Source organism: Myotis nattereri (assembly GCF_964212035.1).
Source record: "Myotis nattereri genome assembly, chromosome: X".
NCBI classification, from domain to species: Eukaryota; Metazoa; Chordata; class Mammalia; order Chiroptera; family Vespertilionidae; genus Myotis; species Myotis nattereri.
Genome location: NC_138078.1, coordinates 43,208,399 through 43,228,265, shown reverse-complemented (window position 1 = coordinate 43,228,265; position 19,867 = coordinate 43,208,399). Strand labels below are relative to the sequence as shown.

The following is a 19,867-nucleotide window of genomic DNA, read 5'->3' as shown; positions in this document are numbered from 1 at the left end:
GAAAAAGAAAAATGAGAGACAAGAGGAAAAAATAGAAAACACATTACTCTACCTTTTTAAAAAATATATATATTTTATTGGTTTTTTACAGAGAGGAAGGGAGAGGGATAGAGAGTTAGAAACATCGATGAGAGAGAAACATCAATCAGCTGCCTCCTGCACATCCCCTACTGGGGATGTGTCCGCAACCAAGGTACATGCCCTTGACCGGAATCAAACCTGGGACCTTTCAGTCCGCAGGCTGACATTCTATCCACTGAGCCAAACCTGTCAGGGCTACTCTACCCTTTTTACCTGCCACATTTCCTGGATATTAAAGCTCTAGTATCAGTAGTCTGTTGGAAGAGTTGCTGAATATTATGTAGTAAGATATTTTTAAACATAACATGCCATTTCTATTAATATGGGCTTGTTAAAATTTAAAGCACAGCCAGATGAGTATACAAAACTACCAACAGACCCACACAACTGAAACACTTTTTTTAGAACATTATGCTAAGCTAAATAAGCCAGTCAGAGAAAGACAAGTACCATATGATTTCACTCATATTTGGAAATTAATGAAACACTTTTTAACATTTTGCTGATTTTTTCTGGATATTTGTTTCTCTATTTTGTTAAACCTATTTGTGAACCTACCGCATACAGTATTCTGAACCTCCTTTGTGATGTTTTTAGACTTAAAACATCTGCAAAACTGCTCAATTACATATGTATATTTACCAATCTCCATCACTAATCCTTTCTCTAGAATCCCCAAGCCAGATTCTGGTCCTGGCTTTTCCATTAACTTGGTACTTTTGCCCTGTTTGTGGAGAGCAACTGACGATGGTCTCTCTCAGTCTCAATCAGAGAGCAAGCCCCTAGGGGGCAGAATAAAGGAGACTTCAGATTCAATATGTCATCTAGGAGGAAGAATTAATAAGAGTTGATAGAAAATAGGCAAGAGGAAAAAGAGAAATAGAACCAACATGTCTCACCTAAACAAAGCATTTTTCTGTTTCAGGTGTCTGTCTCTTCCTCCTATCTACACTAATAAAAGACAAAGATGCTAATTGACTGTACCGTCGCTAAGCCCCAGACCACACCCACCAGCCAATCAGAGCGACTATATGCAAATTAACCTAACCAAGATGGCGGCTGGAAGGAGGCTTGGTTATCCAGGCGATGGAGGAAGCCAAGCTTCCCGCCTGCGCTGGGCCAGCTGTGGCCTCTGCCCATGGCAACAAAGTTTCAATTATAGAAGATAAATAAATCCCAGATACCTGCTTCCAGTCAGCCTCCACTGGGAGTTTGGGTGGCTGGGGGCCATGGCCAGCCTACAAACAGCCATCAGCCCCTCACCCAGGATGGCCACACCCTCACTAGGTGAGGGTTCTCACTGAGGGGCATAGCAAGCCTGAAAACGGCCCTCAGCCACTCACCCAGGCTGGCCAGGCACCCCAGCAGGACCCCCCACCCTGAAGGGGCTGTGGTCAGCCTGCAAATAGCTGTTAGTCCCTCACCCAGGCTGGCCAGGCACCCCAATGGGGATCCCTCCCCTGAAGGGGCAGTGGCCAGCCTGCAAACAGTCATCAGCCCCTCACCCAGACTGGCCAGGTACCCTAGCAGGACCCTCCCCCACCCTTAAGGGGGTTTGGCCAGCCTGAAAATGGCCCTCATCCCCTCACCCAGGATGGCCAGGCACCCCAGGGGGAACCCCCACTCTGAAGGGGCTGTGGCCAGCCTGCAAACAGCCATCAGCCCCTCACCCAGGCTTGCCAGGCACTCCTATATAATAAAAGGGTAATATGCAAATTGACCCTAACTGCAGAAAGATGAGAATGACTGATCACTATGACACACACTGACCACCAGGGGGCAGATGCTCAATGCAGGAGCTGCCCCCTGGTGGTCACTGCGCTCCCACAGGGGGAGCTCTGCTCAGCCACAAGCCAGGCTGATGGCTGCCAGTACAGTGGTGGTGGTGGGAACCTCTCCTGCCTCCTCAGCAGCACTAATGATGTCTGACTGCAGCTTAGGCCTGCTCCCCACTGGCAAGTGGACATCCCCCGAGGGCTCCTGGGCTGCCAGAGGGATGTCTGACTGCTAGCTTAGGCCCAATCCCCTGGGGAGCGAGCCTAAGCCAGCAGGTTGTCATCCCCCAAGGGGTCCCAAACTGTGAGAGGGCACAGGCTGGGCTGCGGGATCCCCCCAAGTGCACAAATTTTTGTGCACCGGTCCTCTAGTTCATAAGATAAGTGAATTGAGATTACTTCAAAGAAGCTCTAGAATTTCCAACATTCTATGACTCAAGAACTCTTCAGAAAGAATAAAATGTTTAGCCCTAACTGGTTTGGCTCAGTGGATATAGCATCGGCCTGCGGACTTAAAGATCACAGGTTTGATTCTGGTCAAGGGCATGTACCTTGGTTGCAGGCACATCCCCAGTAGGAGGTTTGCAGGAGGCAGTTGATCGATGTTTCTCTCTGATAAATATTTCTAACTCTCTATCCCTCTCCCTTCCTCTCTGTATAAAATCAATAAAAATATATATTTAAAATAGAAGAAAGAGTTTGAAAGGTCTGGGAAATGCAAAGATAAGATGAATTTTGGCTTTTGCTGGTAAGAAAACTCAGGAATCTTGAAAAAGAGTAACCTTTAAAAGCCTTTACTCTTATAAATCCACTCACATCTTCTCCACCCCATAATAGATCAGAATATTTTTGGCCATCTAATGCCATCCTCCTTGGGCCTCAGTGTGGCACAAAAATATTTTAATTCATCCAAAATAAGCATGAGCTCTGGTGTGGCACATAGACATGACTGGAGAGCCTGATTAGATTTGCAGGAAAAAGATTAAGCCTAGGATTTGGCTTTGGAACCAAGGATAGAGAGAAAGGTGTTCCTTATTCAGAAGTTCCCCACTTCAGTCCCCACTAAAAGCACTTGTTTCTGTTGTTCCTATCAATTCTTCTAGCTATTGTTTCTAATTTGCTAACAAGTCTCCCAGACCAAGAAAGTATCTCAGGTAGATGGAGAAAAATGAAGATCCAGACTTCTGTGGAGGCCAGCTTTATGTCAAATGCTTTTTAAACCCAGTGCCAGGATGAAATTACTAAATTGTCAAGGAGACTTGTTTTGCTTACAGATTTATTTTCCAAATATGAATGGAATGCACAGAACTAAATTAAAGTTTAATGGGAAATGCATGGAATTGACAGATTTTTCTTACAAAAACTATTATCATCTACTGCCTAGAAAAGGTAAGCACTCTAGGAACTGCAAAGAGAAATTGCTGCTGTATATGAACTATTAGACATAGATGGAACCTGAAGAAACATTCTAGTCAAATTTCTTAATGAAAGAAAGACAGAGAGAAAGAGAGGAGGAGGCAGAGGGTGATGAAGAAAAAGAAGGCAGAAAGGGAGGAAAGGGAGAAAGAAAAGGGAAGGAGGGAGGGAGAGGGGCAGATAGAGAATGAAAATAGGGAATCCAGTTTCAGAGAGAGGGAGTGATTAGACCAAATTTAAACAACAAGTTTCTAAAAGAACCTGGACTAGAAGTACCTGTGTTCCAATTCTTGGGCTAAAACTGTTACGCCACCTCTCCCCCCCCCCCCCCCAACATACCTCACTACCACTGGAGTTTGCAGGAATCCTCACAGAATATCAGAGTTGGAAGTGCATACATCTCATGGACCTCTCACCCTCCCTGCCCCCAAAGCAAGGACCATATCTATGGAATCTCTATGTGTCCAAGGAGCTACATGGCCAAAGCCACCCTCTGCTGATTTAAAAATTGCCCTGAACCTGGGCAGCATCCTTACTTCTCTCCTGTTGTTCCAGAAAGAACTTCCCCAGCTTTTCATTCTAATTTGCCTATAGCTGAGACAAAAATCCAAATAACCACAACGTGGAATGCACATTGAGGAAGGAGAAGACAAATGTGTTTTGAAAATTTCCCAAATACACTCCACATGACTCTTCTTTTCTCTTCACCAGGCCCCCTGTCCCGCCGCCCCACCCCAAGCTTCTTGCCCAACAAAGTCTCTCAACCTAGGGCTAGCTCTTAAGGCACTTACCAGGGTTGTCAGGCTGCATGATGGCCATGGCAAAGGTGTGAGGAAAGAGCATGGCTGCACTCTTTCTCATGCCCTGAAGCTCCACAGTGTTGCCCTGGAACATGACCCCGTGCACATCAGTCTCTGTGCCCAGGCCAAGCAGGTGCCAGGCCACTGTGTCACCCTTGCACATGTCCAGTCTGGGCAGGTTAGAGAATAGAAACCCATTAATGGCTGGAAAACAAAAACACAAGACAGGATGGGGAGATGAAACCAGACTGCTCAGACACTGGCCAGCACCATGGCATCAGCTCTGTACTATGGTCTTCCATAACTTGAAATTTCTGAGTCATCCTCAACTCCTCTGCCTTCTTCCCTAAGCCACTTTAATTCTACTTATGAAGATCTGCCCCTTTAAGATGACGACCCAACCAGCCTTTCTAGCCTCACCTACTGCTCTCCCTCCACCATACTTCACATCCTTGCAAAACACCTTTTCACATATACATAAAAGTACCAACCTCTCCTACTCTCACATTCCTGAAACTCTTCTCCCTTGCATTCAGTAGCACCACATTCTCTTACAACCTCTTTGATTGTTCCTCCTCCATCTTTTCATCATTCTCCATCCCTCTGTAAAGTTGTGCAGTTCCATACTCAGTTTTCAAACTGTCTCCTCCTCTTCATCTTTACTGCCACCTCTGGCCTGAACTCTTGCAAAAGCCTCCTTCCTGGTATCCCTACTTGCCGTCTATCCCCCCATTATTCTGTGAGTTCCATTTGCCTCTTAATGCCCAAAGCATTAAACATGGTAGGTGCTTATAATACACTTGTTGACTTTACATGCTGTTACCTCTCCCTGTAATATACTTTCCCTCTGGTCTCTCTCTACAGCAAACTGCTACTCATCCATTCATCATGCTCCATCTCAAATGTCACCTTCTCAGTGAAGCAGAATTATTACTCTATCTCTGGTTTCCATGAAAGTTTATCCCCACAAAATTCTGCCATATCACTTAACCACAGTTTCCAGTTATTTACTTATAGATCTATTTCCCACACTAGAGTGAGCTAAGAGGAAACACATTATTTTTTCTGCATCTGTGTGACTGCCTAAGCACCTGACATGTCACCCAATAATAATAAGGTGCTCCGTAAGTTCAAACTAAAATGAACTTAGTTTTCAGGACTGTCTTACTTTTTTCAGCTGATATAACTGACCAGTAATGAGAAACAAGAGATGGAGCCAAAAGACAATACACTTGTTCTTTACTCCCTTGCACCCTCTACACTCTCCTGAAAAATACAAGGAGGCCTACTTGAAGCAGACCCCTTTTCAATGTCCCCACATCCACTGGAACTAGCTTAAGCAGTCCCTTCTTCCAGAAATATTTTAATTGGATTGTTCCTCACTAATATTCTCCTTTGAATTCTATGTCACTTAAAATCTGTTCCACACAATTTAGCATTTGATTATAATATGTCTTGGATTGTTCTATAATTGTTTAATGAGTGTTATTAGTCTCATCTCATTGCAAAATGCTGGGAGCTCCTTACAAACTGGGACCATGTCTTCCAATTCATTCACTCACCTTCCCACCTACTCATTAATTGATAATTCACTGGTTCATAAACATTTACTGTGTATTAGTGTAGAGGATACAGAGATAAGCAACAAATAAATACTTACCATTTTGAGACAGCATGGATTGACCTGGAGATTATTATGCTAAGTGAAATAAGCCAGGTAAAGAAATACAAATACCATATGATCTCACTAATAAGTGAAATATAATGAAGAAAATAAACTGACAAAGAAAATAGAAACAGAGGCATGGATGTATGGAACAGACTGACAAGTGTCAGTGGGAAAGGGTGTGGGGAGACAGATAAAGAATGGTGATGGGATTCATTAAAGACAAAGACAATAATGTGGTGAGGGCTAAGGGAGTGGGGATGGGAGCTGGGTGGAGGTGGGCAAAGTGGGGGAGTGGGGGACATCTACAATAGTGTCAACAATAAAATATTAAATAAAGAAATCAATTACACAAGCATATGTAGCCATCATATAATAAATACTTAATAAAATATATTTAATGACAAAAATACTAACAGTTAAGGAGATTACACTTTAGCAGAAGTCAAAAGCAATGTAACAATTAAAATATTGGAGAGTTTATGAAACTTCCTATTAAAATAGTCTAATAAAAATGCAATAGTAGTTCAAAAGATGGTGTTATCATCTTGGGCTTGGGTGATCAAATAATGTTATATGGAGGCGTTAACTTTTGAGTAGGGCCTTAGAGAATGGGGGGAAAAATTCCCCAGGAGAAGGATAAAGATGTAAGGAGGGGGATTTCAAGTGGAGGGCAAAGCATTGCAAAAATATGAAGTTAGAAAATCACAGGGTTATATCCATATATAGAAAAATTGCCTTGTTGGGCTTAAGTATGGATTTGTGGAACAAGGGCAGTTGGTGATAACCAAGAGGAAATAAGCCTAGAAAGGTGTCATCCCAGCTTACTCTTCTCAGCCTATACTGGATTCCTTGTGTGCAATCCTAATTTCACAGTATCTTTATCCAGTGCCCCTGATACTGTTTAACATAGGATACAGCACAAGAAGGTGTTCAGTAGAAGATCTGTTGTCAAGTTTAGTCCCTCAATCTGGCTCATCTCTTGTGCATAGCTGACCAGTGGAATCAGTGTTTTCAGGGAGGTGTCATAATTAAGTTAAGGATAGATTTTACTTATAACCTCTCAGTTGTAGCTCAGGACAAAAGCATCAGCTCTGTACTATGGTCTTCCATAACTTGAAATTTATATTATAATCAAATGCTAACTCCCCATACCATGCATCCGATTGGAGTCTTGGAAACCCATGACATCCTGTGAGAGAAGTCGGGAATCCAACATAGCAGCTGCTTGATTGACATTGCTGTACCAGCTCTTGTTCTCATCCAAAACAGTAAAAAGGAGGAAGAATTCTTTATCCACTCCTTTCTGTAGGCCCAGTGGGAAAGAAGAGAAGGAGAAATGACAACAGTTTCAGCAGCTATAGACTGATGCTCCAGACCCAATGATCCTTGATTCTTTCCCATTTCCTTTTCCAGACACACAGTCAAGATCATATCTTCTGCCTAGAATTACAGTTGTTGTTAGGCAGTTTTTCTCAGGTAACTTCAAATCATAGGTGGGTGAAGGAGGTCAGAATAAAGTGACAAAACTGAAGGAAAGGATTGTAGGAAAGGGAGCAGGGAAGAGCACAAGATATAGATTATGGATAATAAAAGATACAAAGTGATAGAAGAGAGTCTACAGCAGCGGTTCTCAACCTACGAACCCTTTAGGGGTCGAACAACCCTTTTACAGGGGTCGCCTAAGACCATCGGAAAACACATATATAATTACATATTGTTTTTGTGATTAGTCACTATGCTTTAATTATGTTCAATTTGTAACAATGAAATTGGAGGTCACCACAACATGAGGAACTGTATTAAAGGGTCAGGGCATTAGGAAGGTTGAGAACCACTGGTCTAGAGTCACCTGGGAGGAATGGGAAAAGGTGGCTAGGAGATCAGGGGAGGAATCTGGGAGGGGGGTGTTATAAAATAATAAAAATAATTGTAATAATAATTAATATACCATAAAATATTGTTATTACTGCTAACATTTACTAAGGGTTTATTTTGCACCAGACACTCTGTTAAGTATTTTATATGGGTTATTTTAATTAATTCTTACAGAAATCCAAGTTACCTTCTTTCATTGCTAACCCTTTACTGTAGATGAGGAAACTGAAGCAAAGAAAGGTTAAGTAACTTGTCCAAGGTTACGTAGCTACAAATGGTGGGCTGAACATGAAAGAAGACAAGTAAGGGTTAGGAGCTACTGAAGCTAAAAAATAAATTAAGGTAAAAGACTAAGGATGATGTGTGTTTGTGAGTGAAAAAATAATATGAAAGAGAGCATGAAGTCATCAAATATTAATGTCTGATTCAATAACTTGGTTATTTTTTTTCTATTTTCTCACTTCTAGAACCCAGTTCCATGTTTAACTCCTATTCAGACACCCAGCCTCATCCTCCTGCCAGCAGATTTTCAGGTCAGAAACACTGGCAATACCTGTTTGCTATCTGCATCCAAGGCACCAGCCTTGCATACCAGCAGGGGGCCCACCAGACCAGAATTTGTATCTCTTATGGGATCCGCAGCAGAAAAGTACATCCAAGTGAGACAGGCAGGATCCTGAGCAGTGGGGCCTGCATGGGGGGGTACTGTCCAGCGATATGTTACTTTCTCAAAGGGATTGGCCACCAAGCCAGGGTGGGATGAGCCTGCAGGGAAAACATGGGACTCATTAATCACATTGGGTAGAGTAAAGGTGATCAGCTCCAAACAGTGGGGTAAAGATCATGAACTACAAAAGCATTTTGGAACAGCAGCAGGAACAGCAGTAACATGGAATTTTGAATATTTAAAAGAATCCTGGGTAGGAGTCAAGACACTAGAGTTTGGTTCCTAGTTCTGCCACATCTTGTTATATGAACAGGAGAAATTTAAACTTCTCTAAACTTTCCCAAACTCATATGACCTAAGGGATAAAAGAGCACTTAAAACTTATTTGGAATACCCCTCACTTAAAAACATATATTTATTTGCTCTTATATTCTTATCTCTGCTTAAAAATATCCAGAGTTAGGAGACTCACTACCTGCCATCATAGCCTGTTTCATCTTTGAACGGTTCTGATTGTTTAACACTTTTTCCTTTCTATATGTATGTATCAACATGTGGGTGTATATATGTTATGTATGTATACACACACACACACAGAGTATGGAAACTCCTCATGAAATCAAAAAATAGAACTATCTTATGACCCAGCACTTCCACTTTTAGGCATTTATACAAGAAATCTTAAATGCTAATTTGAAAAGATATATGAACCACTATGTTCATTGCAGCATTACTTATAATAAGCAAGATATGGAAATAACATAGGTGCCCATCAATAGACAATGGAATAAAGAAGATGTGGTACATATATACAAGGGAATATTACTTAGCCATAAAAATGAAATCTTACCATTTGTGACAACATGGATGGACCTATGCTAAGTGAAATAAGTCAAACAGAGAAAGACAAATACCATATGATTTCACTTATATGAAGAATCTGAAGAAAAACAAAACTGAAACAGACTCATAGATACAGAGAACAGACTATTGGTTACAAGATGGGAAGGGGTTGGGGGACTGGGTGAAAAAAGTGAAGGGATTAAGAAGTACAAATTGGTAGTTGCAAAATAGTCATGAGAATGTGAAGTACAGCATAGGGTATATAGCCAATAATATTTAATAACTATCTATGGTGCCAGGCGGGTACTTGACTTATTGGGGGATTACATCAAAAATTTATCAAAATGTTTAATCATTATGCTGTACACCTGAAACTAATATTAAATAATACTGAAAGTCAACTGTAATTGAAAAGATACACTAAGACTGTAATTTCTTAAGTGGACATATGTCATGATCAAGCAATGTGCAGAAATGTTATTTTAAAAAAATTGAAATTATTAGTAATCAAAGAAGTACAAAATATAGCTAAATAAATTTTTGCCTGTCACATTAGCAAGGTTTTTACAAATTAAAATAATCAGTTCAGCCCTGGCCATAAGGCTTTGGTGGTTGGCATGTCATCCCATGCACCAAAAGGTTTCTGGTTCGATTCCCTTTCAGGGCACATACCTAGGTTGTGGGTTCGATCCCTTTTTGGGGTGTGTAGGAAGGCAACTGAACAATGTTTCTCTCTCACACTGATGCTTCTCTCTCTCTTCCTCTCTCTTTCTGTCTCTGTCTCTCCCTTCCTCTCTCTGAAATCAATAAAAACATATCCTTGGGTGAGGATTAATAATAATAAGTTCAGATAGCTCTTACTCCTCTCTCTCACCTATAAAAAGGGTAAATGAGAGTTGCTCTTTTGGGGATAAAAGTTAGTAAAATTTATCAAAAGCCTTAAAAAAAGATTCATGGCCACAAAAACAGTAAGATATACAATAAATACTAAAAAGAATGTTCAACTTAATGCAAATCGTAACAACCATGAATTTTGTTGTTTGCCTACAAGACTGACATTTTGACAAAAGTTAAAATGGCTCCTCTGTGCTGGTAAGGATGTAACAATGGGTACTCTCTGTCAGTTACTGTTTTGGGATTCAAAATTGAATGAAAAATTTTTCAGAAAACAATTTGGATATAGTTACCAAATTTTTTTTTAGTTACCAAAAATTTTAATGTGTGCATCATCAGACACAGCAATACCACATCATATAAATATATCTTGAAAAAATAACAATATGAGTGTATGAGTGTGCAAAGAAACATACACAAGGATATCTGTAGTATAACCCATAACAGGGTGGTATAATTTAGGATGATATTAACTTATCTCTTCTTATTCACTCATTGTCCCCAACACTTTAAATTTTCAAATGTATAGAAAAATGTAAAGGTTAGTAGTTGATTGTTTTTAACATTTTACATTCTTTAATTCATCTACATTTATGTGTATATATATCTGCACAGAGAGACATATACACACACAATTTTTGTTTGCTTTTGTTAAATTATTTGAAAGTAAAATGCAAACAACACAATATTTTATTTCTAAATAATCAATAAACATATCCTGTATTACCACAATAACATTACCACATCTAAAAAATACCATATCACTAATATCATCAAATATCCAATCTACAACAAAAATTTTATAATTGTCTCCAAAATGTCCCTTAAGATACTTTTTTATAAATAGGATCAGACAAGTTGCATGTTGCCCTTGGTGTTGTCTCTAATTTTTTCCCCTATGGAATTGACTTCCTAAAGGGACTAAACCAGTTGCCCTGTAGGATGTTCTTTTAGTCTAGATTTGTGTGCAACTTTGCCCTTTATGATTTATTAGTTTTGGCCTGGAATTAGCATGTGTTAATATTATTTTCAGAGAAAAAAAGAAATTAATTACCAAATAATCTCACTTGGATTCCCTCCTGAAATAGTAATCCAAACCATATGTATGTTCTCATTTAATGCATTAAATGATTTACAATATTCTAAAATAATTAAAAAATACATTCACAAACAATAGAGGATAACGTAATAGAGGCAAATCCATGTGATAATTATTTAGCTATCAAAATATAACATTATTATGGAATGAGAAGATGAACAAGATATAATGGGCAGTGAAAATAATATGATACAAAACTGTTCAAATCATATGGTCACAAATAAATAAATACATATGTATTTTATAAGCACAAAAGTATATTTAAAGGTATATAAGATGTAATGGCAATTTATCTATGAATGATTTATTTTATAATTTTTTACATTTTTCAAAATTCTATAATACATATGCTATTTTTATAATCAGAAAAAATTGAAAACATGTCCTTTATTGATTCCAGCTCTGCCTTGCTTAATATTATACATTCATTCAACAACATCCACACATGGCCATTAATTTTGCCTAGTTCTTCCTCCTTCAATCCCTATTTATTTTCCTTACAGAGCTACCTGCTATTACCTGCAGCCCACATTAGTTGGAGAACCTGCCAGCTCACCATCATTGTACACAGTTCCCTCGTAGTCTTTCTCATAAAAGACCCCATGAGGCTGTATACTGAATGGATGGGAGGCACGGTTGTAGAAGATCACCTGGATGGTGTCACCCACCTCAGCCCGGATCACTGGCCCTGTTAAATGGGAAGGAGAGACAATGGAAATGAAAACAGGCATGACAAGGGAGGATGGAAACAAATAAAAAAAATGGGAGGGAAAGAAAAAGAATATGAAAAATATAGAGAGCCCTTCTCTGCAATAATAATAAAACCTTCTAAGTATATTGAAATTTATACTTATAAAAAGCACATTAATTTTGACTTTTTGAATTTCTCAATGTCAGTTATATTGGGTTTATCAACATGGTTGCAGAGGAAGCTGAGCAAGGTATGCAAATGAGAGGAGTCCGATCTGGTCAGTAACAACTGTCAAATTGAAGAAGACAGAAACACAAGAGAAAAATCCACTACCTTCAAAAGAAATGATTGAACTGGAGAAGCAAGCAGGCAAATCATAATGAGACATGCACCACCAATATGCACTGTAAATTCCACAAGTGTTGCCTTCTTATTTTACTTCTTTTAGCTGTTTAACTTTGTAAGATGCAAAGAGCTTAGATCAGTTTAATTGACTGTGCTGCCGTTTCTCACATCAGAGAACTACTGGCAAGGAAGGCCACACCTGCCTCTCCCATCTACCTGCCTGGCTGGTAGGGAAGGGAATGAACTTGCATGTCAGTGAAGGAATAAGCTGGGTGGGACAACAGTGAAATCTAGAGTAAAAACAAAGGCTGTAAAATACAGTTTAATCAGAATGCCATTTTTTGTTAAAATTATTTTAATTATTAGAATGCACAATTTTTAATATGCAAGTAAAAAGTTTTAAAACCTGAAATAAAAAGCACAGTAATACCGATTAAATCAATTTTATCTTCAAATACTATTCTAAGTTATGCAGGGCAGGGGATATCTTAATTTTACAGATGAGAAAACTGCAGCTCAAATTGACCTCAAATTTAAATGACTGATTAGGAATAGAGACTATAAAGTTAGGAATTTCTGAAATTAAAAATGGCAGCAGAGTAAGTGGATGCTGCATGGACATGCTCCCAGGACCAAACTGGAATTACAACTAAAGTACAGGAAAATCTTCCCAAATAATTAACGGAAGACTCACTGGAGATAACCCTAATACCGGAGGATGGAAAGTGGAAACTACATAGAGACTGGTAGGAGGGGCGGAGGCACAAAAGGGCTGGACAGGCTCCCACAGACAGAAACTAAAGTTCCAGAGAGATATCTCAGCTGTGTGTGTGTGTGGGGGGGGGTTGCCAATGAGAACTCTGGAGTCTAATACCCAAGCAGGGGCCCCCCAGAAGAGAGCATCAGAACTGAGAAGGGTATCCACATAATATCTGGTTGTGAAAAGCAGTGGGGTTGGTGTCTGCCAGGGAGACAAGGCTGGAAATTCAGGCATCCTCTTAAAGGGCCAACACATAAAATTCCCTGTGGAGCCACTCACCTTGTGCTCCAGCAGACACCCAAGTTTCCTGTACTGAGTCATTCCCTCATGCTGTGGAAGTTATCTTCCTCATGCAGACAGTTGCTATACAGGTGGCTTTACTTTGGGGGAAGACAGCTGACCCACCTTACTAGAAAACACCTTGCCCCATGGTGCAGAGTTTTTGAGACCCATTAAGAGACTGAGACTAACAATTAGCCACTAGGCAGAAGCAATTGCCTCACCCTGTTAGAAAAAAAGCTCTTGCCACACTTGTGGATGATTGCCTGAGGACAATTCAAGATGAAATGTTTTCAGTCTGTAGGCAGAGGCCGTCTCTGGAGGATTTGAGTCTCTGCCTGATCTAATTAGTCAGAAATAGTGTTTGACATTGTCCTGCACCAGAGATTGAGAGGCAGAGCAGATTTACCTAATACATAGTCACACACCTAAATAGGCAGCCAAAATGAGGAGATAAGAAAAAAAACCCACAAATGAAAGAACAAGAGATTTCTCCAGAAGAAGAGATAAATAAAATGGAGATAGAAATTTATCTGATATAGAATTCAGAATATGATGGTAAAGAAGCTCAACAGCATGAGAAAAGATATAGTAACTATGAAAACAGAAATAAAGAATGACATAGCACAAATAAAGAGCACATTGGAAGGAATACACAACAGATTAGGGGAAGATGAGGATTGAATCAGTGAGTTAGAAGACAGGATTGAAAGAAATCACTCAATCAGAGAAAAAAAAAACAATTAAAAAACAGGAGTACAGTTAAAGGGAGCTGTGGGACTACATGAAAAGTAACAATATTTGAATAGCAGGTGTGCCAGAAGAAGCAGAAAGGGAGAATGGGATAGAGAATGTGTTTGAAGAAATAATGGCAGAAAACTTCCCTAACCTGGTAAAGGAAAAGGTCACACAATTCAGGAGGCACAGAGAACCCCAAGCAATATGAAACCAAACAGCTCTACTCCCAGACACATCATAATTAAAAGGCCAAAAATTAAAGACAAAGAGAGAATCGTAAAGGCAGGGAGAGAAAAGCATGCTGTTACTGCAAAGGAGCTCCCATAAGGCTGACACCTGATTTCTCATCAGAATCTCTACAGGCCAGAGATAATGGGATAAGATAATGGGAAGCAAAGGATCTGAAACCAAGATTACTATATCCAGCAAGGCTATCATTCAAAATACACAGTGAAATAAAGAGCTTCATGGACAAAACACACACACACACACACACACACACACACACACACACCCCCCAAATAAACAAAAAAATAACAACAGAGAGCTTCTTGAGACTAGGATCCTGGCCTCAGCACCACCCAGTCTGATATCAGACGTATACCAGGACCCTGCAGCCACTGGGGACAGAGACTTGTGACCACAGCTACAGACCTGCAGACACCAAAAGTTCAGAAATCCCCCCGGCAGATCAGTGAGTAACAGAGCCCATCCCCTCTTTCCACAGGCTCGCAGGCAGCGCCAGAGTAACTAACTGATAGACCCACCCCTTGCCAGGGCCTCAGTGCTCCAGGAACTTTAGCCAGGAAGTGCGTGAGCACCTTGGAACTGATCCCGCATAGGGCCGGGTTCAGGAGTCCTGGGCTGGGAGCAATCACGTGAACACCAGGATCTGGTCCGGCTCCCACTGCCTGCTCCAGGAGCCCTGGGCTGGGAGCAAACGTGCGAATTCCAGGAACTGATCTTACGCGCACTGACGGCTTTGGAGCCCTGGGCTGGGAGCAAAGGCTTGAACCACAGGAACTGATCCTACCTGCACTGCTGGCTTCTGAGCCCTGGGCTGGGAGTAAATGCGCGAACCCCAGGAACTGATCCTACGCACACTGCCCGCTTCAGAGCCCTGGGCTGGGAGCAATCACACGAACACCGGGAATTTGACCCGCGTAGCACAGGCCCAGGGACCCCGATTCTCTGGGCAGGAGGCAGCACCAAGCACCAGTGATTTGACTGTGTTTCTTATCACCTGCGCCTGAGATCCTGATTCCCTGTGCATTCATACTAAGAGCCAGTGACTCCAATTCCTGGTGCAAGGGCACACAGGGACCTTGATTCTCAAGGCAAGGTCCTGCGAAGCAACAGAGACTCTGATACTGGATTCTTGGGGAACTCTGACTCCTGGCACACGCTACGGGGCTCTGGTTTTCAACACGCTTCAGGGGGATCTCTGTTCCAGCACGGTGCAGGCAGGGTCCCTGATTCTAAGGGCACATACGAGGCCACATTGAGCGCTGACAACACTGACTCTGAGCGAGCCTGGTTCCCACCAACCCAAAACAACCACACATCTTAGTGTCAGAGCTCTTCAGTGACACTAAGGTGGTGGGAGGCTCCCACTGCACACGGCCCAGGCCCACACAACTCGACGTTGAGAAAACTGCAGCTCAAATTGACCTCAAATTTAATGACTGATTAGGAATAGAGACTATAAAGTTAGGAATTTCTGAAATTAAAAATGGAAGCAGAGTAAGTGGATGCTGCATGGACATGCTCCCAGGATCAAACTCTCATCGGGATATAATCAGAATGAAGAGACGACACAACACCCAGAGGAAAGACAATGAGGAGTCGCCAAGAAAGGAAATTAATGAAGTTGAAGCATGCAACATGACAGAAAATGAATTCAGAATAATGGTTGTACAATTAATTCACCGGATGGATGAGAAAATCAACAACCTATGCAAGAATCGGGAAGAAATAAAAAGTGATATAGCTACAATCAAAAACACCATGGAAAGTTTCAACAGCAGACTAGAAGAAGCAGAGGACCGAATTAGTGAGTTAGAAGATAAGGCAGAGAAACAAGCTCAATCTGAACAGCAACTGGAGAAAAAAATTAAAAAGCAGGAGGAGAGCCTACGGGAGCTTTGGGACAACATGAAATGAAGTAACATACGCATAATAGGGCTGCAAGAAGGACAAGAAGAGCAGCAAGGATTAGAAAATCTATTTGAAGAAATAATGTCAGAAAACTTCCCAGATATGGGGAAGAAAAAAGTTACACAAGTACAGAGAGTCCCAGGCAAGATGAACCCCAAAAGACCCACACCAAGACACATCATAATAACGATGGCAAATGTACAAGACAAAGAGAGAATCTTAAAGGCTGCAAGAGAGAAACAGAGAGTTACCTACAAAGGATCCCCCATCAGATTATCAAATGATTTCTCAACATAAACACATCAGGCCAGAAAAGAATGGACAGAAATTTACAAAGTGATGCAAAGCAAAGGACTGAATCCAAGAATACTCTATCCAGCAAGGCTATCATTCAAAATTGAAGGGGAAATAAGAACCTTCACAGACAAAAAAAGGCTAAGGGAGTTTATCACCACCAAGCCAGCAATGCAAGAAATGCTAAAGGGAATGCTGTAAAAAGAAGAAATAAAAATCCAAGAAAGAAAACAGCCACACACAAAAAAAGAAATGGCTACAAACAAGTACCTTTCAATAATAACTTTAAATGTAAATGGGCTAAATGCTCCAACCAAAAGATATCGAGTGGCTGAATGGATAAAAAATCATGACCCATACATTTGCTGTCTACAAGAGACCCACCTCATTAGAAGGGACTCACACAGACTGAAAGTGAAGGGATGGAAAAATATATTTCTGGCAAATGGAAATGAAAAAAAAGCTGGGGTAGCAATACTTATATCGGACAAAATAGACCTCAAAGTGAAGGCCATAACAAGAGATAAGGGAGGCCACTTCATAATACTAAAGGTATCAATACAACAAGAGGATATAACCCTGATAAACATATATGCACCCAATGCAGGAGAACTTAACAATCATTGTTAAGAAAACTCCTGGAAGATATCAGGGGGGAGATCAACAATAATACATTCATAGTAGGGGACTTTAATACACCACTGACATCTCTGGATAAATCCGCTAGACAAAAACTCAGCAAAGAAACAGCAATCCTAAATGACTCACTAGATCAGATGGCCTTAATTGGCATCTTCAGAACACTTCACCCCAAAGCCACAAAATATACGTTCTTCTCAAGTGCTCATGGGACATCTTCAAAAATAGACCACATATTGGGTCACAAACAAAGTCTCCACAAATTCAAGAAGATTGAAATCATATCAAGCATCTTCTCAGACCACGATGGCATAATATTAGAAATAAACTACAATAAAAACAACTCAAAATACTCAAACACTTGGAAGCTGAATAGCATGTTATTGAATATTGATTGGGTTACCAATGAGATCAAAGAAGAAATTAAAAACATCCTGGAAACTAATGACAATGAAAACACAACAATCCAAAACCTTTGGGACACACTGAAAGCAGTCCTGAGAGGGAAGTTTATAGCTCTACAGGCCTGTCTCAACAAACAAGAAAAAATGGTAGTAAATCATATAACTCTACAGCTCAAAGAATTAGAAAGAGAGCAACAAGAAAAGCCCAGACTGAGCAGAAGGAAGGAGATAATAAAGATTAGAGCAGAAATAAATGACATAGAGACCCAAAAAACAATACAGAAAATCAATGAAACAAAGAGCTGGTTCTTTGAAAGGATAAACAAGATTGACAAACCTCTAGCCAGGCTCACCAAGAAGCAAAGAGAAAGGACCCAAATAAACAAAATCAGAAATGATAGAGGCGAAATAACAACAGATCCCACAGTAATACAAATGATTGTTAAAAAATACTATGGACATCTCTACTCCAACAAACTAGACAACCTGGAGGAAATGGACAAATTCCTAGAAAAATACAACATTCCAAAACTCAATCAGGAAGAATCTAAAAATCTCAATAGGCCAATAACTATGGAAGACATTGAAGCAGTCATCAAAAAGCTTCCAGCAAACAAAAGCCCAGGACCAGACGACTTCACTGGGGAGTTTTACCAAACAATCAAGGAAGAACCAAAACCTATCCTCCTCAGACTACTACAAAAAATTCAAGAGGAAGGAACACTTCCAAGCTCATTCTATGAAGCCAGCATCACCCTAATACCAAAACCAGGTAAAGACAGCACAATGAAAGAGAATTACAGGCCAATATCCCTCATGAACATAGATGCCAAAATCCTCAACAAAATCTTAGCAAATCGGATCCAGCAGTACATCAGAAAGAGCATTCAACACGACCAAGAAGGATTTATCCCAGGGATGCAAGGATGGTACAATATTCGCAAATCAATAAACGTGATACATCACATAAAAAAATTTGAGAGGAAAAAAACCACATAGTCATATCAATTGATGCAGAAAAAGTGTTTGACAAAATTCAACACCCATTTTTGATAAAAACTCTCAGCAAGTTGGGAATTGAAGGATCATACCTCAACATAATAAAAGCCATATATGACAAACCCACAGCCAACATCATACTCAATGGACAAAAACTAACACCATTTCCCCTAAGAACAGGAACAAGACAGGGATGCCCACTCTCACCACTCATGTTCGACATAGTACTGGAAGTATTAGCCATTGCGATTAGACAAGAAGAAGAAATAAAAGGCATCCAAATTGGAAAAGAAGTAGTAAAACTGTCCTTATTTGCAGATGCCATGATATTATACTTAAAAAACCCTAAAGACTTTATCAAAAAACTATTAGACTTAATAAAAGAATTCGGCAATGTAGCAGGATACAAAATTAACGCCAAGAAATCTGAGGCATTTCTATACACCAATAGTGAATTTGCAGAAAGAGAGACTAAAAAAGCAATCCCATTCACCATCGCACCAAAAAAATTAAGCTACCTATGAATAAACTTAACTAAAGAGGTAAAAGACCTCTACTCAGAAAACTATGGGACGTTGAAAAAAGAGATAGAGGAAGACAAAAAGAGATGGAAGAACATACCATGTCCTTGGATTGGTAGAATCAACATCATTAAAATGACCATACTGCCCAAAGCAATCTATAAATTCAATGCACTTCCCATTAACATACCAATGGCATATTTCACAGACCTAGAACGTACTCTCCAAAAATTCATCTGGAATAAAAAATGACCCCGAATAGCTGCAGCAATCCTGAGAAAGAACAAAGTAGGTGGGATCTCAATACCAGATATCAAGCTGTATTACAAAGCCACTGTTCTCAAAACTGCCTGGAACTGGCACAAGAACAGACATATAGATCAATGGAGTAGAATAGAGAGCCCAGAAATCGACCCGAACCAATATGCTCAATTAATATTTGACAAAGGAGATAAGAATATACAATGGAGTCAAGACAGTCTCTTCAATAAATGCTGTTGGGAAAAATGGATAGATACATGCAAAAAAATGAAACTAGACCACCAACTTACACCATACACAAAAATAAACTCAAAATGGATAAAGGACATAAATGTAATACAGGAAAGCATAAAAATAATAGAGGAATCCAAAGGCAACAAAATCTCAGACATACGCCGAAGCAATTTCTTCACCGACAAATCTCCTAGGGCATTGGAAACTATAGAGAAAATAAACAAATGGGACTATATCAAAATAAAGAGTTTCTGCACAGCAAAAGAAACCATCAACAAAACAACAAGAAAGCCCACTACATGGGAGAACATATTTGCCAATGCTATCACTGATAAGGGTTTAACCTCCAACATTCATAGGGAACTCATACAACTCACCAAAAGGAAGATAAACAATCCAATCAAAAAATGGGCAAAGGACCTAAAT

At 40.1% G+C, this 19,867-nt stretch overlaps 1 protein-coding gene across 7 annotated transcripts in view; it reads right to left on the bottom strand.

Annotated features, from left to right (window-relative positions):
- The window catches only part of HEPH (hephaestin), a gene marked incomplete at its 5' end in the record, with an annotated part of 131,667 nt that overhangs the window by 68,743 nt on the left and 43,057 nt on the right, over nucleotides 1-19,867 (bottom strand). For 3 of the 7 annotated variants that reach the window (XM_081080801.1, XM_081080806.1, XM_081080804.1), the window contains 4 exons: nucleotides 4,064-4,276; nucleotides 6,894-7,044; nucleotides 8,170-8,381; nucleotides 11,676-11,807. In XM_081080801.1, coding sequence (XP_080936927.1) covers nucleotides 4,064-4,276; nucleotides 6,894-7,044; nucleotides 8,170-8,381; nucleotides 11,676-11,807 — 708 coding nt within the window. The remainder of the gene's footprint in view (nucleotides 1-4,063; nucleotides 4,277-6,893; nucleotides 7,045-8,169; nucleotides 8,382-11,675; nucleotides 11,808-19,867) is intronic. The other 4 variants (XM_081080805.1, XM_081080807.1, XM_081080802.1 and 1 more) reach the window with 3 other exon arrangements.